The 25,848-nt window shown below is 45.0% G+C and overlaps 1 protein-coding gene across 5 annotated transcripts in view; it reads right to left on the reverse strand.

The window, feature by feature from the left end:
• Window positions 1–25,848, reverse strand: part of RGS20 (regulator of G protein signaling 20) — a gene marked incomplete at its 5' end in the record, with an annotated part of 73,697 nt that overhangs the window by 8,490 nt on the left and 39,359 nt on the right. For 2 of the 5 annotated variants that reach the window (XM_084619656.1, XM_084619657.1), the window contains one exon: window positions 6,188–6,336. In XM_084619656.1, coding sequence (XP_084475782.1) covers window positions 6,188–6,336 — 149 coding nt within the window. Of the gene's footprint in view, window positions 1–6,151; window positions 6,337–7,800; window positions 7,864–25,848 lie in introns of those variants that run through there. The other 3 variants (XM_084619655.1, XM_084619659.1, XM_084619658.1) reach the window with 2 other exon arrangements.

Here is a 25,848-nt window from a genome sequence, read left to right on the forward strand (position 1 = left end):
TGGAGGTCACCTTTGAGTTCTGAGAGAGCTGCCACTTTGTTTCCTGGAGCTGGCAACTTGTCCAAAGGAGTTATTCCCTGTCGAGTGCCTTGAGGAAAAGGTTGACAGGACCGACTGAAGCTGCTTCAGGTCACATGGGGACTTGTCTCCTTCCTCCAGAAGGAGCACAGATCAGCATGGGTCAAATGCTGGCGCACGGGACAGAGCAGGTCCTATCAACCGCTCCCCAACTGCTCTTGTGCAAGGAGGGCAAAGATACCATCTTGTTGACTCTGGTTCCAGCCCTGGGGCATCCACTGAAACCAGGATCAATGAGGGCAATGCCGGCACTGGGTGTTTCTGTGTCAGCGGCATATCAGGCAGCAACAGACCTCTAACTTTCTGTCCCAACGTCACCCTTGGTCCAGGCTGCATCCTTTATAGCCCCATTGGATGGGCGGGCTGCTGACCCTGTGGGTCTGTCTGCACCATACCCTGCTGTTTCCCTTTCACAGTCAGTGGAAGTGGGGCTGTTGCTGGGCTCAGCACCAGGGACCTGCCTGACACCAGGACTGTCTTTGGCACCGCTGCAACTGGTGCTGCTGATGTTACTGTGGTGGCACTCACCACCCTCCACTTCGGCACCATCAGTTACCTCAGTACCACTGCCAACTTTGGGGTCAGTGCCGCTTCTGGCACCGCTTCTGGCTCCATGCTGCCAATACGGTTTCCACTGTCAGCCAAGCTTTCCCTCTTTAGTCTGGGTTATACACAAGTTGGACCGGTTGCTTGCACCCTCAGGGCTGGCTCCACCTTTATTGCCTGTAGCCTGGAACTCTTCAGCGTCCAGGTTGGGATCTTCCTCCTCTCACTTTCCATTGCTTGACCCTCATAGGGGGCTGTTCATGGAGCGCTATGGGTACCAGGATTGGCACTCATCTCACTGTTGGGACGGCAGCCCCTGGCCTAGTGTCTACAGGCCATCAATGCCTTATATGTACCAGTGACTTCCATGGAATCCACAGGACAATCCTCAGTCGTGGAGGCCCACTCCTCATCTCGCTTGAAGGTGAGCTCACCGAGCAAGTCTGTGGTGGTGACTGTCGATCTGTCACAGGCCCAGGCACTGGTGATCTTTCCCCTGAAAGAGCCTCCAGAGTTGTCCCGTGTAGGTTCATCAGTCCTGGGACAGGATCCAGCTCTGGCACAGTTAACTGCTTCATCTTCATCCTTGGACAATTCCACAGTGCCTGGCTCTTCCTCTCCTTTGGTACAGGAGGATTTCAGGCATACCAAGACCTTTTGCAGCACTTGGTTGCATCCCTGGAATTCAAGTGGCGTTCCTGCAGGAGAACGCCCATAGGTTAGTGGATATTCTGCAGCCATCTGTCCCTGGGAGAGTAGCCCTCTCTATTAATAATGTAGTCCTTGAGCCTGCTGAGGTCCTCTGGAGCACACTGGCTTTGGCACCACCTGCAGCAAAGCACATGGAGAACCTGCTACTTCATTCTGGTGCAGGGGTGTGAATGTTTTTACTCACATCTGTGCCCAGATTCCGGGGTCATAACCGTAGTGAATAAGAGCCCAGCAGGGCAGCTTTAAGACCCATCCCGAGGATAAGGACTCTGAATGAGTGGACCTGATGGGCAAGAATATTTACACCTCCTCTTCCTTGTGGATTGCTAACCAGCAGACATTGCTGTCCCAGTACAACTTTGTGAACTGGGTGGCTATGTCTAAGTTTGCAGATCAGCTGCCCGAAGCCGCGAGCGAGGAATGTCAGTCATTTGTCACTAGAGGCTGCTTGGTGGCTAAGACACTGTTGCAGTCCATGCTGGACATTGCAGATACTTTTGGCCAGAGTGATGACCTCGGTGATAACCATGAGAAGGATTTCCTGGCTGCGGAATTCAGGCATTGCTCCCCATGTGCAGCAGGCCATAGAGAATTTACCCTTCGATGACCAAGCACTATTTTCAGCCAAGATGGATGAGACTCTGAACTACTTCAAGGGCTCTAGGGCTACCTTCTGGTCCTTGGGGGTGTATACATCAGCAGTGCAGAGGTACCACTACGGTGATCAACAGTAGCAGCAGCTGTCCACGGTGCACATTTGGGCAGCCTTTCCTTCCCCCCAAGACGGTGGGACTATCCCAGAAAAGGGCATAGCTCCCATAGGAGGAGAAAGTCAGGTCTGGGGTTTGGTCGGTCCACACGAGTCCTGCAAGTACCCATTTTGACTCCTTGGCTCAGAACAGTGTTCCAGTCATTGCTCTGTTCTCCCCATTCCCTCCGTTTGGGGACAGGCTGGCCCATTTCTACAATACTTGGGGCTTGATCACAGGCAGCTGGGTCCTAAGCACTGTCAGATCAAGCTATGCAATCCAGTTTCCCACCATCCCTTCCTGCCCCTCTTCAGGGACCCCTCTCACAAGATATTGCTCCTCAAGCAGGTTTGTGGTCTACTGGCTTTGGGAGTGGGGGAGGAGTTCCACCAGAACACTGGAATCATAGGTGCTATTCCTGATACTTTCTGGTGCCCAAACCCAGGGGAGGGTTAAGACCCATTCTCAACCTTTACGGTGTCAACAAAAATATCAGATACATGAGGTTCCAAATGATCACTCTATTGACTATCATCCCCACGTTGTCTCAGAACAATTGGTTTGTTGCTCTGAACCTTCAGGATGCCTACTTTCATGTGGCGATTTTGCCAGGCCACAGAAAATTTCTTTGATTTGTCACAGCAGAGCACCATTTTCAGTATACAGTGCTTCCATTCGGATTCTCTTCTGTCCAAATGCATGGTTGTCATGACAGCATATCTCAGAAAGAAAGAAATCCATATCTTCCCATACCTGGATGACTGGTTACTGAGTGACAGGTCCAGAGAGGAAGTTCTTTCTCACATTGACATTATACTGCACTCCCTCAGCCGTCTGGGTCTCATCCTAAACATTGGGAAGTCAAGCATGGTTCTCACTCAGAAAATAGAGTTCACTAGGGCCCTAGTACATTCTACGAGTTTGAGAACATTTCTGCCAACTGGCCATTTTCAGGTAATTCACCATCTTTACCTCAGTCTCCGGTCTCAGCTTTCCATGACAGTTCAAATGTGCCTGAGGCTCTTGGGCCACATGTCAGTTTGCATGCAGGTGGTCCAGTTTGCAAGGCTGTGCCTTCGGCCTCTCCAAATGTGACTCAGGACTATTTACCATCTGACTCTTCGCCGCCATCTTTCTCAACTGGTCCTGGACTCCTTGCAGTGGTGGATGTATCCAGAGAAGGTTTGCCAGGGCGTCCAGTGGTTACCAACCAGATCTCTTGTCACTGATGCTTCTCTGATGGCTTGGGGAGCACATGTGGGGTTGCTGAAAGTTGAAGGTCTGTGGTCAGAGCAGGAGTGCTCACTGCATATCAACATGCTGGAGCATTCAGGGAAGATCAGTCTTCTCCATTGCCATGGTAACAAGATTCTTAAAATGGTTTCTTCATCCTCCGGTCTGACAGCCAGTTCCTCTGTGAGACTTTAACACAGTCCTAGCAGATTTAATGGGACCTCCATTTGAGCCTCTGGCATTTTGTCCCTTTCCGCTGTTGTGGAAAGTGGAGTAATAACATCTGCAAGGTGAGTGTGAGAGTTGCAGGTTCTGATGGCAGAGCCTCCTTATACACAATTATCTGAAGACAAAGTGACTTTATGACCACATCCCAAATTTTTGTTTAAAGTGGTCTCTCAGTTTCATTTGAACCAGGCAGTATATTTACCTCTGTTATTTCCTATTCCACATTCATCTCATTAGATGTCAAGCGATGTCTAGCCGCCTATCTGGACAGGACTAAGGTGTTTCATGTTTTGCCTTGCCTGTTTGTGTCATATGCAGATCCTATGAAGAAGCAAGCAGTCTCTTCACAGACTATCTCTAAATGGGTAAGATCCTGTACCAAGACTGCATATGAAACAACTTCAGCTATGCCTCCTCAATAGGTATGAGCTCATTCTAAGAGAGCACAAGCTACGTCAGTAGAGTTCCTGAGTGACATCTCAATATTGGACATATGCAGGGCTGCCATATGGTTGTCCATACATACATTTATGAACTAATATGTCATCACCACAGCTTCCAGGGTGGATGCAGGTTTTGGTAGGGAGGTCTTGCAAACCGTGTTTAGGTAGACTGAGCCCAGCCACCCAGAGTTCTGTCTGTGAGTCACCTAAGTGAAATACACAGCTGCATCTACTCAAAGAAGAAGAAATGGCTACCTACTGTAACTGTGGTTCTTCAAGATGTGATGCAGATGTGTATTCCATGACCCACCCTCCATGCCCTCTGCATCAGAGTCTAGTCTCTGGGCATTTGATGCGAAGAAACTGAGGGGGGTCGGGGCGGTACCACCTCATATAGCCAAGGGAGGGGCTATGGCCATGAGGCACAAACATTGCTCCTCTATGGGTATTGCTAGGCAAAATTCTCTGGGCATGCACACACTTACGTGGAATACATGTCTGCATCACATATCAAAAAATCACAGTTACAGTAACTAACCATTTTCTATACAGGTTGGCCACTTTATTTTTGGACCCAGAAGTTTGCCTACTTTTATCTGAATGTGGAGGTAAAGAAGCTTCAAGGATGCAGTCTTCAGTCTTGCAAATCTGCACAGCAAGAGAGATTTATTCTGTCCACAAAGAGTGGATCTTAAAAGTGAATGGGTGGAGTGGGATCATGGCCACATGCAGTTCCATCAATTTGGTACAGTGTTGCAGATTCACTCAGGAAAAACTATCATCATCACTAAAGGTATGGTAAGATACCACTATAGTGTGACAAATGACTTATCAAGGAGAAAAGGGATGGCTATTTTAGTTTGTGATAAGACTGACTGACACACTACTAAAATATGAATTCCTGGAATGAATAAGGGGATGGCAACCTCATGTTTAGTCAAGAAAGCAAAAGGCTGTAGTAAGTGAAAAACTAAATATAGGTAGTGCTGTCTTCTGCCTGCTAGGTGCTCAGCTCCCACTGGGAGTTCTCCATCTTGCAGGAACTGTCCCTATACAAGTTAATTTTTAACCTGTTCTTATGACATCTTCCAGGAACCAAATGTCGCAAAGCTCTGTAGTGATCCTCTCTATATAGTTATTCTATTTTAGTGGGCCTGGACCTTAAATGCAAATCTGGATATTCTGTCAGGTAGATACTCTAACAGCCAATGAGATTTCTCATAGTAAATAAGAACCTCATTGACTGATAATTTTGAACCTACCTTACACTCTTTCATTGCACCTCTTTCCGTCTTCTCTATTCTAGAGGAATAATTTTAATTTGGCCATTTCTAGCAACCCAGAAAGCCATGGGTGAAAGTAGTTCAATGTTACAACTACCTGCAGTTGGTTATTACTGTTGTTTAGCATTAATATGTAATGCCTTTAATGGGCAAAGCATATGAAGATCTGGTGGCTTAAAAAGCTTTCTGCAGTTGCCAGAATCTCATTCTTTACGATACTACTAAACATGGCCATAATCATTCTCATAGAAAGAGACCCTGCACTAATTCACATCTATCTCTATTCCTTATGAACAATTTCCTTTTTTGTTTCTCAAAGTTAAAGCACAAAATCAGGAGTAAGGGGAGATGACGGGACAGCGTCCCCCGTCGATATTGTGTAGTGTGGACCCTGCGGTAAGTAGATCTAAGGTACGTTGATTTGAGTTACACTATTCATGTAACTCAAATTGCATAGTTTAGACCAACTTTTCCCGTTAGTGTAGACAAGGCCTTAGAATGTAAGCTTTTTTTGGTGCTGGGACTGGACTGTTCTGTCTTGTACAACATCAAGCACATGAGCAGTTCTTTAGTAACAAGGAAATTGTTACCATGATGTGCGTGCAGCCTAGAGCAGTGCTAAGAAAAGAATAACATACCTTTTTATTTAAAGCGCCATTTTAGCCCCCGCCTTCCCCCCTGCCACACACACCCAGCTGATGCTGGTATACAGAACTCTTTTTACATCCTTAATTATTTCAATGGAAAACCCACAAGAACTGGAGCTGAAAACTGCATCCAGAATTGCAACATAGCCACCTTTTTCCTATCGTTCCAGACTTGTATTATTACCCCAAGTGCTGTGCTGTTTATGTTGTCCTGATTACTGGCCATCACTCACCCCTGCAGGTTTGAGTTGAGACACCGAAAGACATACCATGAACAGCTACAACAACAGCACCAACAAAAGCAGCAGGCATTGGAAGCTCGATTCCCAATGCCATGCTGTGCCTGTGTGGAACTTGGTGTCTCCTGGGCCACAGACATCTGCCGTTTGCGCATCTCCATCCGCTCCGATCCCATGGGCTGCAAAAACCAAAATAAGGGGAAAAAATTAACCTCTGAACAAAAGACTCACTTTTCTCATTAAGGCCAGATTTTCAAAAGAACTCAGAACCTGATGGCTCCCGCTATTCTTCTTGGAAGCTGCTGGGAAAATCCGCCAGTTCACTGAGGTTCTGTGACAAGGTGTAAAGGCACTCCAGCGTGTAAGGGGTTAATAGATTCCTCCCTATAACGTGGCTGTTTTGGGTGGAAAGTGGAAGTGGGTTCAAAGAAGGTTATCATGGGGATGTTTATGTTCTCTCTTCTCTCAGCTCGCTGTAGCTGGAAAGCTCCGAGTGGTTATTTTCCAGTAGTGTTGCTAATTTGTTGTGCTTTTGAGTTCTGTTTTTGGAAATAAAGCCACCTCTAAGGAAAAAAGGGTGAAGTGACCTGTAGTTGGGACTTTGGTTCTTCCTCCTTTCTTTCCCAGGTTGGTGAGTCTGTGCACTGGCTTAGAGGTGTGTAAATGGGAGATGAATTTGGGCTCCATTGTGGGTGCTGAAAAAATCTGTTCCTTAGGCCACCGTAAAGGGGAAAGCCTAGGATCTGATGGACTATCATGGGTCTGACTCTATGTTCCTTTAACATACATTTTCTTTCAAGCGAGATTCAGAGTCTTCTGGTTTGGGGAGAAAATTACTTTTCTGCTGAGGAGATACAGACATGGGCCAGGCAACATTAAGATTTAAGCAGTCTATTCCCATCATAACAATAGACTACATGTCATAGTTCATAGTGGGGACAGCCCGGGATGCCTCTAGATTGTTTGTTTGGTTCCCTAAGCCTGCAAACATGTATGTACATGAGCAATTTTAAACATGTAACTAGTCCAGCTGGAGTCACTGCAATTTCTCATGTAAGTATGTAACTTTCTGTGAGCCCTTTCAGTGAGCCTGAATTTATGGTTGACCGAATTTGGTGTGTGCTCCCTGTGAATGACTTGCTGCCTATTGACCTGTACCCTACAGGTTGACTTCATTACACTGATGAAATATCAAATCCTAAAGGACAATTGCACCTTACTTCACTGTGATTTTAGATGAATTTTGGATACTTAGCTATTCTTCTTCCTGTGCAAAGTGATACTTTTGGTATTGTTCATTGTAGGTTGCTAAACCTCCTTGAGTCCATCACAAGTGCAGAGGAGTTTAAATACCCTTAACAACGGCAGATTCTGGGGAGTTGTTCATTGTGATTCAATAACAGGTATGAGACATTATCTGATGAGCTGGAGAGCATCATGTTAAAATCATCTCTGTATGTGTTCAGCTATATTTATGCAGGAGTATGATGGCAAGAAAGATGCTCAATCCATATGCAGCAGGCATTGCTACAAAAACTACAAAATCATGTATGTAAAAGAGTGCAGGTTATTCCAGCTCAACGCAGCATTAATTCATGATCAATGCTTTTTCTGATTTTCCTTTTACTGATGGTATTACTTACTGATCGGTTAGTATTCTTTTTGTTTTGTGTTCGCTAGAATCATCCCCTCGTCCAAAGGAAAATATGTATGTCATGCACAGCAGAAGAGGCACCTATTTTGCAGGAAACATCAGACCAGCTTAGCTATACTATAATAGGGAGAAAACACAGAAAATGATGCCCCATTATGGCTTTGCTCCCTTTGACAACCAGTCCCTAAATGACCAAAATCTAAAATGTAAGCAAGAACATTACTTCCCAAAATACCAGCTTAATCATTTTAAAGTATGAAAGAATAAATATGAAAAGGAAAATACATCTGTACATTCTTATTTCTTTATTGCCTAGATTTCAAGTTCATTACAGTAGAAGGAAGTACTGAATATTTTTTGCTTTCTTCCTGGTACCTATATTTGAAAAATAAAGCATGTTTGTGCTTACAATAAAAAGTAATTATAAACAAAACATTACAGGAGACAATAGTATATCTGGCGTATTCACAGCTCCTGGTAGGAGTAAACATTTTCTTATTATCAATTAGAAAAGTTTAATATATAATTGGAATCAAATGAGTGCTATTTATATAATTCATCCTGCTTCCTTCAGTAGATGTTTTATGTGGCTTCTGTGCACATAAATACCTCTAACCCACTTTACAACTGAATTGAGATATGATCTGATTCAGAGAGCTAGTTTTTTGTTTGTTTGTTTGTTTGGAGGAGAAAGAAGGGCATAGGAGAAAGAGGTGGATAAGTCAGCGTACCCATTCACCCACCCCAAATATCTCCTATTTCAAAGAATCCTTATTTAGATCCATTATTATATTTATAAAATTATTATTGTAGATTGTTACTATTTTAGATTTATTATCCTTTCAGACTGATTTCTTTGCAAGATATTCTCTGGTATACTTCATGTGAGGGAGGAGTACGTAACCATCTCTGTAGCAAACGCCTCCCTCCCCACCCCCCGAAATAGTGTTTTGTTTATAATGTAGCTTGTGAAGCGCTCACTCTAACAAAGAATATTTGGAAGCTATAGAGCTTTATGAATGTAAAATCAATATTCATCCTATGTGATTTATATCCCAGTTTATAGATTATGAAGGGTTGAGGAGAAAAAAAATAAAGGCACAATTTGGCATCTCATTTAAACTCTACGTTTCATTAGCAGATGTACACACTGAAACATTAGCTTACCCTTTAAATATGAAGTAATTTTCTTGCTTGGAGTTAAATGATGATTTTTGTAAATATTTCTAAACGACAACACCTCTTTTTAAGATGGCACAAAAGGGTTAAAAAAATATGTGGAGACCAAAGGCAGAAGTTCCTGCAAGAATGTATCTATTGGTTTAAAGAGGATTAGTCCAAAGCAGTTACTTTGTTTTAAGGAAAGTCCAATGCTTAGTGCACCTGCAGCTCTTTTGTGAATCAACAGCAGTTGTGTGCATGCAAATGACAAGATGATTGAGCCTCTTAATTTTTAACACTGCTTTGGTTTTAGAAATGAACTGAACTGCAGTAAAGCAGGTGCTATTATACATCACTTCATTCACACTTACTTTGGTCACTAAAGCATTCTAAATACCCGCAGGGAGAAGATCTCTTAAATTAAAGCTGCTGGTTTTCATAGTCACATTTCTGACCAGATCCTCACTGTAAAACAAAATGCCAACCTCTCCATTATCACAACATTTATTATTATTAATCTGTGTTACAGTAGCGCTTAGAGACTTAAACTGAGATTAGTCCCCATTGTGCTCAGGGCTATACAAACACAATAAAAGACTGTCCCTGCCCCCCAAAGAGCTTACAATCTATGGTCGGGGGAGGGAGGCTGAAGGGGAAACTGAGGCAGAGAGATGATGTGACTTGTCCAAAGACACACAGCAAGTAAATGGGAGAGCTAGGAATAGACTCCAGGGATGAAATCCTGGCTCCATTGTCAATGGAAGTTTTATGATTGATTTCAATGGAGCCAGGATTTCACCCTATATACTGGACCATGCTGATTCTGACTACTGTCACAGTGACAATTTGACCCTTTTGAGATAGAGCAACAGTTATGATTCCAAGCCACATCAACCTCAGAATGTCTGGATCATGTCTGTGGCCATTTGCTGTATTATTTTCAGAGAAAAGTTGATTTTATATAGATTCTCAGCTACCATGGTGATAGGGCCAAGATAGATATATCAGTTGTTCCACCAAGTATTGTATGTAGGAATCTACAAAAGAAAGTCAAACTTTCTATTCTATGTGTAAATGTCAATATTAGCAATGGGCCAGAGACAAATTTACATATAAAGAAAAGGAGTACTTGTGGCACCTTAGAGACTAACAAATTTATTTGAGCATAAGCTTTCATGAGCTACAGCTCACTTCATCGGATGCATTCACCGATGAAGTGAGTTGTAGCTCACGAAAGCTTATGCTCAAATAAATTGGTTAGTCTCTAAGGTGCCACAAGTACTCCTTTTCTTTTTGCGGATACAGACTAACACGCCTGCTACTCTGAAACCAGTCTTACATATGGACACCTTACATTTTGAAGAACTTTGAATCTGAATGCAGAAGCTCAAGCCTATCTCTAAGCTGATTTGGTAGCATTTTAGACCCAGTTTGCACTGGAGTAAATGACCACATGAAGTGCAAGGCAGAGGAGAGTCAGGTCCTTCATTTCTTCTTCAAACTTTTCTGCTCTGCTGATTCAAAAGAGCAGATATCTCACTTTAGGGAGGGGGGAAAATGTGTGCTCCACTACACTCCATCTTCAAAGCTCAATGATCAGCCATATAAAATGTATACGTATTTCACATCAAACAAATGCTGTTAGCTCCTCAGCTGACTCTGGTGGAGCTGTTCTGACTTACATCAGTTGAGAATCTGACTCACTCATGCTAAAGGATCACTGATGTGATTACTGAGAGATGTGGTATCCATTACCGAGAGGGCAGCATTAGTAAATGACCTTATTTACAAGCAGTTGTTGCTTTTCGAAAGAGTTACACTTTGGGTTGAAATTCATGCCAAAAGTGCAGAGGTAGCTGGAATGGTGTTTTAAAATTCTCTGTGGTCTTTTTTTAGTTTATTTAAGGGGTGGGGTAACTCTCTTGTGCTCCTAGTGTTCAAAAATGCTTATTTAATGCCAACATCATGCTTTCCATGGCCTTAGTCATCACTGAGCATAAGAGTCTCTGACATATTTGAAGTTATTTTGACAAATAAGATAAGGGGGCAATTCTCAGTTCCAGCCTGGCTTTTTGGCAGGATAAAACATAAATGGGTTAAAATAGTCCCTGGTGATTTGGTGTAGAGCTGGTAGACTGCGGTCTCCACTCGCTCACCCTCAGCATGGCCAGGGAGAGGGTATGTAGCAAGAGTTCACTGCATTCCACCTATTTTCTGTTGCAGCAGTCTAAATTAGATAAGCCTATGCTGGGGACAGAATCACTCCCTGGATGGCCCTTGATATAGATTTTAAAGTGAGAAGGGACAGCTATGCTCCTCTAGTGTAATGGAACCCATAGAATTCCACTCAATGATTCCTACATCTAACTTATAATTAAACTAGAGCATTGTTGAAGCCACAGCTGATCGTCCAAGTTTCTGCACTGACCAGAACTCATCCGGAATGGAGAGCTGGCCTCAAGTGTTTGAAAATCACAAAGTGTGCATACACAGAACAATCTTTTCTAATTTTGTAACTAGGTATGGTGATATGCTATACTGCTGGGTAAATGTACCTCTATCAAATTTAGCAGCTGAGATAAATTCAGCTGGGCTCAGTCACTGTTTTGTTTAAAGAAAGGAACAACTAAATAAATGCAATATTATGGTTGATATTTTCCAAAAGCATAAATTAGGAAATAAAATTTTCAAAGGAATGTCAGTTCAAATACTGTTCTGAGAGATTTTCCTTCATTGCTGATGTAACAGTTGTCCTCAATTTCTCCAACTTTTCAGGTAAGCGACCAAGTTGATCAGTTCTTCTAATTCACATACCTAAGGATGTGGCTGGTAGCTTTTCACCATTCAAAGATGTGACATGATGCCTGATAATTACCACAGGGACTTTACAGGGATGGTAGAGTGGAGAGTTTTTCACACTGCAGTTCATATACAATGGCACTTGATTAGGCTTTCATCACTGTTATGTAGGGTGAAAGCCTGGTCACAGTGAACTCAATGGCAAAATTCCTACTGACTTTAATTGACTCAGGGTTTCTAGACTGAAAATACAGGTCTTGTGTGTGCAAGAGAAAGTTACCATGTACCTACAGGATCAAGAAGAGGGAAGCTTCCTTGAAGATGACCTGCGAAAGCTGCTGCCTAGGGACAAACAATATTATATTCACTATGGTGCTGTTCTGATCACAATAATTATATGTAACCCTTCTGCCCGTCAGAGTTGGCAGCAACAAGGGCCGGGTTCAATATCTAGGGGTTCCATTCCAATAACACAATGCAAACCGGCTCGAGCCCCCACCCAGTGACCTGGGACAAATATATACCACCCCCGCTGGGCGCCTCCAAGAGGCAATACTTCCCCTCTCGCAAGCACATAGTCTGAGTGTAGCAAAAGTCTTTTAATAACAGAGAGAAACAATGTGGCATTATGTTGGGGAAACACCACCAACAGGATTCATAACACAACCCATGAGCAAAAACAACCCCACCCCAGGCAAATTGGGGCATGCCCTTTTCCCTTTGGTTCTTGAGTCCAGCAACCCCAAATCACCCAAAGTCCCAAAAGTCCAATGCCCCAAAAGTCTCTGTCCCTGGTCAGGGCAGCCCCAGAGTTTGAAAGTGTATCGGCGGAGCTTTACCTCCCAACCTGGGTGGAAATGGGACGGGGGTAAGAGGTACCTTACGTGATCTGAAGCTGACCGCCCCATAGCTCCATAGCGGCGCTCCGCTCCGCCAGCCGCCCCATAAAACTCCTTCGCGCAGCTGCACTCCACTCCACCAGCCGCCCCACGAACTCCTTCGCTCAGCTGCGCTCCGCTCCGCCAGCCGCCCCACGAACTCCTTCACTCAGCTCCACGGCCCACAAGCAGCTCCTGCCATCCACACACTGCCCCGCGTCGAACTGCTTCACCAGCCATCCCGCAAACTGCTCCACAATATATCTTCAGGCTCCCCCACTACTTAACACAACACTCAGTGATTTCAGCTCTTAGGTGAATTCAGCTTATAGTAGGGGAGCCCCAGTGCTGGTGCACTGTCAGCCCAAAGTGAGCTCAGCAGCCTATAACTAGACTTCTAATGAAATCAAAATTAGCTCTGATATTCCACAGTGGAGAGAGGAGGAAGTGCAATCAGCATGTAAGGCCCTCACCAAGGGGCCCATGCCACCAAGTACTACTACTTGTCCCCAGCCTCTCTCCATTCACACAGTTTTGGAACCCATGACCCTTGCCTAGCGACTGCTACTTAGATGATGGTGAATCCCTCCATCATAACAAAAGGCCACATACAGTTCCAAGCACAGTTCCCATAATCAGGGTAATAACAATTTATTCTTCCTGCCCCAATAACAGAGACACTGGGGATCCCACAGCAGCCAAAGTGACCATTTGGGCAGCTATGGTCTCATTCTAGGCATGGTGGGTGTGCCTATGCAAATGAGATCGGCCCCTGAAGTTCTTTTCCACAACTTGCCACACCTCACCACCAGATGTCAGGGTGTTCCTGCCCCAATAACAGAGACACTGGGGATCCCACAGCAGCCAAAGTGACCATTTGGGCAGCTATGGTCTCATTCTAGGCATGGTGGGTGTGCCTATGCAAATGAGATCGGCCCCTGAAGTTCTTTTCCACAACTTGCCACACCTCACCACCAGATGTCAGGGTGGAGCTCATCCTGACACTGCTTACATATACAATAATTTCAACCAGGAGATGGGGGTCCTAACTACTTGGTACAGATTTCTTTGGCCTTGACGTTCCTCTGGCAGTTTGTTGGAAGACCTATCACTACCCAGTGACAGTGTGACTAAATTTAAAAAATAAATTGTCACCATTTATCCAGCCAATGCAATGCAGGGACAGTATTACCTTTCCTAGGGCCCCACATCTGCTGTAGGGAAAAATCCTTTAAAGGAAGTTTCTGGAAGGCTGGGGAGTCCCTGGTAGCGTGGGGGTGAGAGGGGACACTGGCATTCCAAAGCCAGTACAAAAGCATGGATGGCCTGCATCAGACCCCTAAAGATCTATGCAGAACCCAGCGGCTCTGGGGACCCACAGCTACTCCCACAGGAACAATTAAACAATCTGGGAGTGGCTCAGCACAGAGAATTTCAGTGTTTTCCTCCCCATAACCCTGCTCTGTTGGCTTCACCAGGTGATTTGTTCCAGGCCTATAAAAACATAGTTTCTATGATAGAATGCCTGGCTGGAAGAAGATTTTGAACACTGTCTAGAATTAATGTATATATTCTTTGTGTTCAGATATATTTTCATTCCATGTTCCAATTACAAGTTACAGATCTACCACTTTGAGCCAGTTCATATTTTAACTTCATAAACTAAGATGGTCTAGACAATATGGAAAGTTTGTGTTTCCTGCTGTTAAATCATGCAGTTTTGTTATATTTATGTGTAATGCTGCAGTTGCTAATTAGGGTATGGTGAGATAATGTTGATTGGATTATGCAGTTGGTGTGAAATGGTTTAAATTTATCTGCAGATAAGCTACTGTATATGATCTTTTAATCAGTGATGAGACTAGCAATAGATGTTAATCAGGAAGAATTATTCATTTGTGATCCTGTTGCTACAGTACACAGAATCAATGGCTGGTATTCTGTAAAGATTATTTTTCCACAAGGGTATTCTGGGGGGAAAAAATAGTTTGGGCGATGGACCCAATTCTGCTGTTATTTAAGTCAAGAGAAACTTTGCCACTGACTGCTGGATGGATTGGGCCTTACTACTTATTTTCTAACCTCAGATCTTCTGAACAATGAACAATTTCCATTAGAAATTGCATTTTGTGGAAATTTTTGTCTTTGAATAGTTTACAGAAAACTGACATTACATACAAGTAGCAAAATATGCAACTTCAATATGATCTAGAGATGAAAGGGGAATGCAGTGGAATAGAGAATTCACAGTGTTTTGCATTGTTCAGAAAGTGTTTCCAATATAGCAGTGTGTGACTCTACCCTCAGAATTTCATACACAACTGTAACACCTAAGCGGGGAAAGCAGCAGGAAACATCACCTCTACCCATAACAGTTTCAAGAGTCTTCCTGATGTCTTTCTTGCCCCTGCAGCACTGTGGAAATGCCAATTTTCTCTGTGTAAAAGTGTTTACAGCAAAGCTAAAAATGTTTTAAAATGAAAGTCTATGAAAATTCAGCACTATTACCAAGATTGTTAAATGGTTTCAGAGTAGCAGCTGTGTTAGTCTGTATTTGCAAAAAGAAAAGGAGTACTTGTGGCACCTTAGAGACTAACAAATTTATTTGAGCATAAGCTTTCGTGAGCTACAGTTCACTTCATTGGATGCATTCAGTTAAAAATGTGTGATGCTTGATGGACTTTTGAAAACTTTATAGCTCTCAGAGGGAAAGCACACGTGTTTGCTAGAGGTGTAAAAAGTTAAGCCCTGGCGATCAGCATACAAACCAAGTGAATGGATTATATGTCAAGGAAAATTACCATGTGCATAAGAAGTGGAAAGCAGAGAGACCGAATTCAGACTCCTGACTTCCAGTAATGAAATAACTTGTGCTCATCTCGGCTACAATTGCTATTGTGGGCGATCCGGAGTAGTGGTGCCCCTTCACGCCCTTCACAGGGTCTGGTACTTACGGACCAGCACTCTACCCAGACCCGCTGGATATGTCCTTATCCATGTCTCCAAATTGCTTGTTACTCCCTTCATACTGTAGCACTCCAAGCCAGAGCTCTGTTTTGCAGTGTGCAGTGGAGGTGTTGGAAACTCACACAAACTATCACCAGCTATAGAAGGCTTCTCAGAATTTGGTCTCTTAGCAATAGGCTTTGGAGTCTGTCATCTGAAGATCACCTGTTCAAATTCAGATCAGGTGAATGACCAAAACTAGGTACAGAGTGAAACTGAGCATAAACTGTTTTTATTTTGGGTGCAGGAGGAGGATTCTGATCTGGGGCAGGAGGCGGGGGGAGGTGCAGGCTCCAGGCAGGAGGCACTTACCACAGGTGGCTCCTGGCCGGCAGCACATTGGGGCACTCAGGCAGGTTGCCTGCATGCTGTGGCCCCAAGCTGCTCCCAGAAGCCTCTGCGGCCTGCTGCTGGCACACCTCTGGCGTCCCCTGAGGGGAGGAGGACAGCATGTCTGTGTGCTGCCCGTGCCCGCAAGCAATGCCCCCGTAGCTCCCATTGGCTGGGAACTGGCCAATGGGAGCTGGGGTGATAGTGCTTGGGGAGGGGGCAGCGTGCGGAGCTACCTCCCCCCAGCCAGGGGCTGCAGAGACGTGCCAGCAGCCGGCTATTTCCAGGAGCCTGCCTGAGCGCCCCGCTGCGCCACGGGACTTTTAGCAGCCCGGAGTTGGAGATCGCTGCCTTGTGATTGATTTTTGCAGGCCCCCCCTTGAGCTGGGGCCCTGGGCTGCAGCCCCTAACGCCCCTGCCTTAATCCAGCCCTGACTATCCCAAACAAATCCTAATAAAAATACCTCACAATTTCATGTCAAGTTTTTGCTGTTAGATAATGTATGAACAGTACCAGTAAAACAAATGGTCTAAGTGCCCTCCATTGAACAGAATGATCAAAGTGCCTTCCATTGAGCAACAAGCATGGAAATCAATTGTATTATTAAGCTCCTGAACTAAAACTAAATGAAAGGTCATGAAGTTCAACCCCCTAAGTGATACATCCGTGCAGCTAGTGTTCATTAGTGCTGACAGGGCCTGTATTCAAAAGTGGGCACACAACCTTTGCGTAAGTCTCCTGTGGCTATTACTTCTACCACAGACATGACTAATCCCAACAAGGCAAGGATCATTAACATGCACAAATACTGCTCCCCTCCAGCCCAGCTCAGCTCAGAATGTGTAGATTCCACAGATGGCAAAAGGGGGAGAGAGGGAGCGGGTCACAAATGTTGCTCTGTTCCTGGCTGCCTCTCTTCATACATCTGCACAAATGATGGCTTAAATTCGGCCCCCACAGCCCAGCCAGCCTGGTTGCTATACTCTGCATTCTGTTGCAGATCCAGGTTTGTGTTATGATCTCTGATTAATTGAACCATCCAGAATTGAGGTGCTACAGACAAGTGCTCAGAGTGCAGGGGGTGAGTAATGGAGTTGTATTGCTGAACAGTCAATTTGGGAACTTTTAAGACTTGCTCATTTTTAAGCAGGAATGGCCTTGAGCTTTGGGACATGAGAGAGAGAATGTAAGGGTGGTGGAGGGCATCTTAAATGCTACAGCTTGGATACATAGGGCACGTTCCTGCGAAAATAACATTTACATATATCCTTATGCACCTGGTTCTGTCAAAGGATGGCTCACACATAACCTGACAGAAGAATGTATTTTTTAGTCAGTTTTCCATTGAAATTGGAAAGAATCAGTAATCAACATTTGTATGAGCAAGAATCCAGCAAAAGTCATACAATGAAGTTAGCAGACGAATAAACCACATTCATGCTTCCTTAAATATCAGTGCAAATGTGGCTCCCTCAGCTAAAGTATTCTGGCTACTTACTCCCAGGTGCATGCTCTGAAAATAGCAGCAAGTAAATACAGCTTTCTGTGACATAAGCACACCAAGAATAAACATTCATTTGAGACTCAGACACTTGTTAGAGCTAAAAGGTGAGGTGTTCATCTACAAGACTTACACCTGATGCTACTTATTATTAATAGCTGCTTTTACATGGATGTAGTCCTGGTTTATAGCAATGTTGTCTTTTTTTTTGTTTTTCTGACAGATGGAAGTAGAACGTGTCCATCAACAAAAAAGGTGTTTTTCCTTCATGAATATTTGTATCCTGTGTGATTAGAGATGTTTCAGAGTAGCAGCTGTTTTAGTCTGTATTCGCAAAAAGAAAAGGAGTACTTGTGGCATCTTAGAGACCAACAAATTTATTTGAGCATAAGCTTTCGTTAGCTACAGCTCACTTCATCGGATGCATTCAGTGGAAAATACACTGGGGAGATTTATATACACAGAGAACATGAAACAATGGGTGTTATCATACACACTGTAAGGAGAATCCACTAAATGCATCCGATGAAGTGAGCTGTAGCTCACGAAAGCTTATGCTCAAATAAATTTGTTAGTCTCTAAGATGCCCCAAGTACTCCTTTTCTTTTTGTGATTAGAGAAAAACCCATCCTATGTTTCATACATGAAATATTAACAATGATTACACTTGCTTGTGGGCCAAATCTTCAGATGGTGGCAAGCAATGTAGCTTCATTGAAAGTCAGTGACTATGGGGCTATGGGGATTTACACCTCCTAAGGATCTGACCCAGTGCCTGTGTTAACGCTGCAAATAAAAGTGAATCTGTCTCATAGGCCAGACTTAATATAAAAAATTGTTAAACTGAGGGATTATGGATTCTTTCTTGTCTTATTGCCTCTTAGTCCAAGTCTGTGGATCACCTTTCTTTGAAATTCAGTTAGCTGTTTTATAAAATCCCCTTATTTTGTCTGAACATATTTCTTGTTATCTGGACACAGTAATCTCAAAGGAGGTTCTGTGGGAAAAGTAATATAATCTCAATTTCTACAAATTGCCTCAGTTAATCTCCACTGGGTTAACGTGGCAACACTGCCTCACTGCCATGTCCCCATTCTGCCTAGTCCCTGTCCTATTCTTCCACACAGATCTCCAAACGAGTGGAGAGCTGTCAGAAAATTCTGAAAGAAGGAGGGAATAGTGTAGCAAAGATGGATGAGACTTCCTTCCATAGGAAAGGGGGCCATTCATACACTGCACTTGGATCTGTGGGGCAGTATTCCTCACCCCAGAATTTGTTCATGTTTTTAAAGTGAACAGATTTGGTGAGGATGAACGGATGACAGGGAAGATGTCACAAAGTCAATGGGAGTATTGTGCAACACCTACAGGGTAAAATGTAAACAAGCCCTACAGAACTATTCCTGGAATCCACCAAATCTTCCCTTGCATATAATCCCTTTTGGGAATACTGCAAATAACAGAATGAAGTTCTGTGCCAGTAAATTACAGAATGAAATGCAACACAACAGCAGCACTCTCTTCACAGTGGCACTGAACATAATGGGCCAGATTTACTGGTACACCATGACTGCTTTGTGATACTCTTGCAACACCAAAGTGCTGTAAACCCATATTAACTGGCCAATTAAGCTGGCTTTAGTTGCTTTGCATCAACAAAGCAACGCAGAACATCTAGAGAGTGCCTGTGAACCTGGGGCCACTTCTAAAAAATATGGAAAACAACCAAACACTATATTAACACTTTTCATTTGAGGATGAAAGGATGATTACTACACAATCAGGGTGGAATATTCCTCAAAAAGAGTTTCAAGGTAATAAGACCTGTAAGACTTTCTTTGAAAGAAAGTAAAGTAACCTGAAAAGAATAGATCTTCTCACTCTGCAGTTTAAGGGCAAAAGGAAACCCAGCAGTGCTCTGAGGGCATTGGTTACTGTTGGACAAAATAGGTTTTCTCTTCACTAAATGGAAGTTTATATGTTGAACAATCAAATAGATACAACCCAACAAAATAAATCTGAAAAGAAAAGGGGAAAACGAGTCTATTTTGTATAGGTTCTTATTCCATGCTTGTCACCATAATGTCTGAGTGCCTTCCAGCAGTGCATTAAGAGACATGACTAACAACTGTCACATGTTGTTTGCTTTCTCATCCACTCCCCAGGGGGAGAAGTGTGTGCAGTGGAGTGTCTTGTTTTGGAACTTGTGTTTTTTCCCCCAATATACATGTTGCTATGTATTTATAGTAGAGAAGGCAAGGTCAAAGAAATGTTCCTTGCACTTGGAGCTGAAGGTGGTGAAGTTTGGGATGGTCCTTAGTTCCTTGGGGAGTTCATTCCACAGTCTCAAAATGTCCCCCTACCTCCCAAGAAAGTCTTTTCTCCTACACAGATGAACATTACCCTTACTGCAGAGAGTTCACTCCTCTGGTGCAATGTAAGATGTCAACCACGGTCTTCATCCTGAAGTTTTTGGCAGTCTTTGAGGTATCCTGGGCCCAGTTCATGGAATATCTTGAGGATAAGGACCAAGACCTTGAACTTGATTTGACACTCTCTGGGAAACCGATGTAGAGAATGGAGGACAGGCTTGTGGTAGCATGTGCTGCTAAGAAGATGTGCTGTGGTATTTTGTACTAGTTGGAGTTTCCTAAATGCTTAAGGCTTGCTGCCCAGATATATCACATTGCTGTAGTCCAGCTGAGAAGTGACACATGTGTGGGGCCAGGTCATCATCTGCCACGATGGGACAAAGTCTCCTGGACCGCTGGAGAGGATAGAAAGCGCTACTCACTGATGATGCCACGTGAAAGCTTAGCATCAGCAAGAAATCCAATAGTATTCCTAAACAATGGACCAAACTGACCAATCGTGGAGATATACCTTTCAGCAAAGGAGACTGCATCATGGCTGCAAACTCTTCAAAATGCTTTCCTCTGCCCACCAGCATCACCTTTGTCTTTCTTGGGTTCAGCTTCAGCCAGCTGTTCTTCATCCAAACAATCAGCTTTGAAATGTCAAGGCAAAAACTCTAAACATCTTGATTTCTAAGCTTAATAACAAAACAAATACCTATATTCAATTTTACCAATATAAACTATCAAAATAGTTATCATTTAATCCAGCATGTTATGTTTGCTTGGAGGGATTGGATCACTCAGGCAACTGATAATGGGCTCAATATCCATTTACCTTCTAGCTTTCTAGTTCAAATCCAATATAGGTTGGGCATGACCAAAATTTTTTTACTATCTGATAGCTGTTCAATAGCCAATGGGAAACTGAACTGGGCCACCAAATTCTTCTGGTAGAGAGGTGTCCACATCACAAATCCCAACCTCCAATTAGCCAGTCTTAGGCCTGAGAGGTCAGAACTCAGGTTGGGGCTGAGGTAGATTGACTGGCAGAATTGAGAAGCTTGTGCTTCCAATGCCATGGATCGAGATTTTCAAAAGCAAGAGCCCAACACTAGGCTCCTAAAATCCATGTTTAGGCTAGTAAGTAAATGGCTGGATTTGCTAAAGTGTATGGCACGAATTCCAAATGCTTCCCTTTCTGGATGCTCAGTACTGTTGAAAAATCAGGCCACTGATTGTGGATGTGAGGAGCTGGGAGCAAGAGGCACTAGGAGCTGAGAGTGAGAACGTGGACTGTTGGAAGACTGAGGTGTACAAGCATTATCAGACACCAGGAGGAAGGTTCTGTGGTGAGGATAAAGAAGGTGTTGGGAGGAGGCCATGGAGAAGTAGCCCAGGGAGTTGTAGCTGATGCACAGCTGTTCCAGGAGGCACTCTAGACGCCTGCATTCCACAGGGCCCTGGGCTGGAACCTGGAGTAGAGGGCAGGCCCAGGTTCCCCCCAAATCCTCCCAACTCCTGGTCAGACACAGGAGTCATTGACCTGGACTGTGGGTTCAGAAAAACAGCCAAGCTGAGGGCTGCCGTGAAGCTCCAAGGTGAGCAAATCCACCAATAAGCGCAAGATCCACCAAGGTAGAGCGGGAACTTTGTCACAACTGGTGTCGGAACTGGGATCTGGTGTCTACAGTGCGGCGAAAGAAGGAGGGTGTTTGGAAGGACAAAAAAAAGGGGGTGAAGAAGGTCTATTTTTTTTTTTTCACCACAGTGGAGGAGGCAGTGTGGGCACTGATATAAGCCATGGCTGCCCAGCAGGAGGCTACTCATGTCCAGGCAGGCGCCCAACAGGAGGCAGTGCGGCTGCAGCAAAAGACTAACTGCCTGCTGATGGACCAGGCTACTCAAGACCGGGCTATGTTGCAGGAACTGGTAAACCAGGTAAAGGCCCTTACAGAGCTGAACCATGGCCATGATAGAACGCAGATCATGCAGGCCAGCAACTGGCTGCAGAAAATGACACGGGAGGATGATGTAGAGGCATACCTCCTGGCCTTTGAGAGGACAGCCCTGCGGGAGGCTTGCCCCCAAGAACAGTGGTCTGGCATCCTCGCTCCATTCCTGTGTGGGGAGGCCCAGAAGGCCTATTATGATTTGCCTGAAGAGGCTGCGGCAGACTACCCCCAGCTGAAAGCAGAGATCCTCGCCAGATCTGGGGTAACGATCGCAGTGCAGGCCCAGCGATATCATGAGTGGAGGTACCAGGAAAACAAAACCCCGCAGTCCCAATTATATGACCTCATCCATCTTGCACGAAAGTGGTTACAAACTAAGTCCCGGAGTCCGAAGGAGATACTAGAGGTTCTGGTCATCGACCGGTACATGAGAGGACTACCGCCAGACCTTCACGCCTGGGTAAGCCAGAACGTACCCTCCACCTACGACGAGGTTGTTGCGCTGGTAGAAAGGCGAAGGACGGCGAGGGAGCTGACTCAACCAGTTAAGGAAGAAGCATCCCAGGTTAAACTAGCAGCACCAAGCCCTAGAGCTCGGGTGACTGGACCACCAGGAGAACCCAGGTGGAAAAAGAGTCGGAGCACTGAGGGGGAAGAGGATCGTGATGTTAGACTACCCAAACCAAGAGACCGGGGAATGCCTACGGCTCCATACAGATGTTACACCTGCAGGGAGTGGGGACACACAGCTGCACAGTGTCCCAATGCCGAGGAGCCTATGCAGTGTAACCTGGAGAACTGGGCAGACCCATGCTCCCTAATCCACCTTGCAGGGGTCTCACTAACCCCATATATGTACATTAGACCAGTGAAGCTAAATGGGGTAGAGACCACAGCATTGGTTGATTCGGGGAGTGCTATTACGCTTGTCTCAGGGAAGCTCGTGAAGCGTAGTCAGCTGCTGTGGGCTAAGCCTACGGGGACAACATGCGTCCATGGGACAGTTGGTTATTACCCCACCATCCCAGTTAAAATTGAGATTTAGGGGAACACTATTGAGGTAGCAGCAGGTGTAGTCCCTAAACTCCCATACCCAGTGCTCATAGGGAGGGACTTCCCAGGGTTTGGAGACTTACTCCCAGTAGGGGAATTGGAGAAAGGGGGAAGCCCTGAAAGTAGTGAGGCATCCACAGTAGACTGTCAACCCCCAATCTTCTCTGAAATATCCCCAGATTTGTTTTCCACTCCCAGACAGCGTAGAAAGGTGAAAAGGGAAAGAAGGGCAGCTAAGGCCTTGGGAATCTGAATACTGGCCCAAAGCCAGAGGGTCACTCCCGTAGGTAGGCGGACCAGAGCAGCTGAAAAGGAGGCCACCCAGGAGGGAGAAGCACCTGAGTCAGACCCACACCCAAATGCCTCTGAACCAGTAGAGGCAACAGAGACTGGCCCCCTAGATCTCGGGCAGATTAGCCCCGGGAGACGAAATTTTGGATGGGACCAGGCAGAAGACCCAAGATGCAACAACATTAGGAAGGAGGTGACTGAAATAGATGGGGTCCCCGTGGATGGGAAAACCCAGGGACGAGGACCCTACTTCATAATGAAGACAAATGTCTTATACCGCGTTGTACCAGTCCAGGGGCAGAAGGTACAGCAGATCCTAGTACCTCAAAAACACCAGAATGCTGTATTAAGTCTGGCCCATAGTCATCTTTTTGGGGGGCCATTTGGGGGTAGAGAAGACCCTGGCTCAGGTCCTGCAACGATTCTTCTGGCCCGGAGTACATGAAGAAGTGCGGAGGTACTGTGCATCCTGCCTGGAGTGTCAACTGCACAGTCCCCGTCCCCACTTGAGGGCACCTTTAGTACCCCTTCCCATCATAGAGGTCCCCTTCGAGCGAATAGCCATGGATCTAGTGGGACCCCTGGAGAAGACAGCCCGGGGCCACCAATATATACTTGTCATTCTGGATTATCCTACTCGCTACCCAGAAGCCACCCCCTGCGGAACACGGCCTCTAAAATGATAGCTAAAGAGTTGGTGGGGATCTTTGCCTGAGTGGGGCTACCAAAGGAGATATTAACAGACCAAGGTACCCCATTTATGTCAAAGCTAATGAAGGACCTCTGTACGCTGCTCCATATACATACCCTGAGAACTTCAGTCTGTCATCCGCAGACTGATGGGCTGGTAGAAAGGTTTAACCGAACCCTCAAGGCAATGATAAGGAAAATGGTAAAGTCGAGACGGGAAGGATTGGGACACCCTACTACCCTACCTTATGTTTGCAATCTGGGAGACACCTCAAGCCTCAACTGGGTTTTCCCCCTTTGAATTATTATACGGACGCCACCCCCGTGGCATACTAGATATTGCAAAAGAAATCTGGGAAGAGGAACCCAATGGGAGGAGAAATATAACTGACCATTCAGAGTAGCAGCCGTGTTAGTCTGTATTTGCAAAAAGAAAAGGAGTACTTGTGGCACCTTAGAGATTAACCAATTTATTTGAGCATAAGCTTTCGTGAGCTACAGCTCACTTCATCGGATGCATTCAGTGGGAAATATAGTGAGGAAATATATATGCACACAGAACACGAAAAAATGGGTGTTATCATACACACTGTAAGGAGAGTGATCGCTTAAGATGAGCTATTACCAGCAGGAGAGCAGGGGGCGGGGGGGGGGGAGAGAGAAAGAAAACCTTTTGTAGTGATAATCAAGGTGGGCCATTTCCAGCAGTTAACAAGAATGTCTGAGGAACAGTGGGGGGGCCGGGGGGGAACAGTTTTACTTTGTGTAATGACTCATCCACTCCCAGTCTCTATTCAAGCCTGAGTTAATTGTATCCAGTTTGCAAATTAATTCCAATTCAGCAGTCTCTCACTGGAGTCTGTTTTTGAAGTCTTTTTGTTGTAATATTGTGACTTTTAGGTCAGAGATCGAGTGACCAGAAAGATTGAAGTGTTCTCTGACTGGTTTATGAATGTTATAATTCTTGACATCTGATTTGTGTCCATTTATTCTTCTACGTAGAGACTGTCCAGTTTGACCAATGTACATGGCAGAGGGGCATTGCTGGCACATGATGGCATATAATCACATTGGTAGATATGCAGGTGAACGAGCCTCTGATAGTGTGGCTGATGTGATTAGGCCCTATGATGGTGTTCCCTGAATAGAGATGTGGACACAGTTGGCAACGGGCTTTGTTGCAAGGATAGGTTCCTGGGTTAGTGGTTTTGTGGTGTGATGTGTGGTTGCTGGTGAGTATTTGCTTCAGGTTGGGGGGCTGTCTGTAGGCAAGGACTGGCCTGTCTCCCAAGATTTGTGAATTGACCATGTGTTGCAGATGCGAGAACATATAGCCTGGGTCACCCCTATTGTACGGGAACATTTGGAAAAGGCGCAGGAGGCCCAGCGAACCCATTACAATCGCCAGGCAAAAATCCGGCAGTTCCAACCAGGAGATTGGGTGATGGTGTTAGTACCCATGGCAGAAAGCAAGCTTTTGACCCAATGGCAGGGGCCCTCTGAGGTGGCTGAACCCGTGGGGGAAGTAACCTACAAGGTGCGGCAGCCAGGACGCTGGAAACAAGAACAAATTTATCACATTAACCTCTTAAAGCCTTGGCACCAACGAGAGGTGTGTGTAGTGGCCCAAGAGACCCCAATCCAGGGAAATAATATGCAGGAGCAGATCAGGATATCCACTGATCTGACACCAAACCAGAAGAAGGAGGTAACTGAGATGATCAACCGATACCAGGACGTGTTTTCAATCAAACCAGGCCGGACCACCGAAGCATATCACCACATTATCACAGACCCTGGGGCAAAGGTAACGTTAAGGCCCTATCAGGTCCCAGCAGCAAAAAGGGAGGAAATCAAGTCAGAGGTAAAAAGGATGTTGGAGCTGGGAGTCATCGAAGAGTCCCACAGTCAGTGGTCAAGCCCAATTGTGTTGGTGCCCAAACCCGATGGCACCACTAGGTTTTGTAATGACTTTTGCTGGCTGAATGAGATATCCAAATTCGATGCATACCCCATAT

This window comes from Lepidochelys olivacea, assembly GCF_965140295.1.
Source record: "Lepidochelys olivacea isolate rLepOli2 genome assembly, chromosome: 2".
NCBI lineage: Eukaryota > Metazoa > Chordata > Testudines > Cheloniidae > Lepidochelys > Lepidochelys olivacea.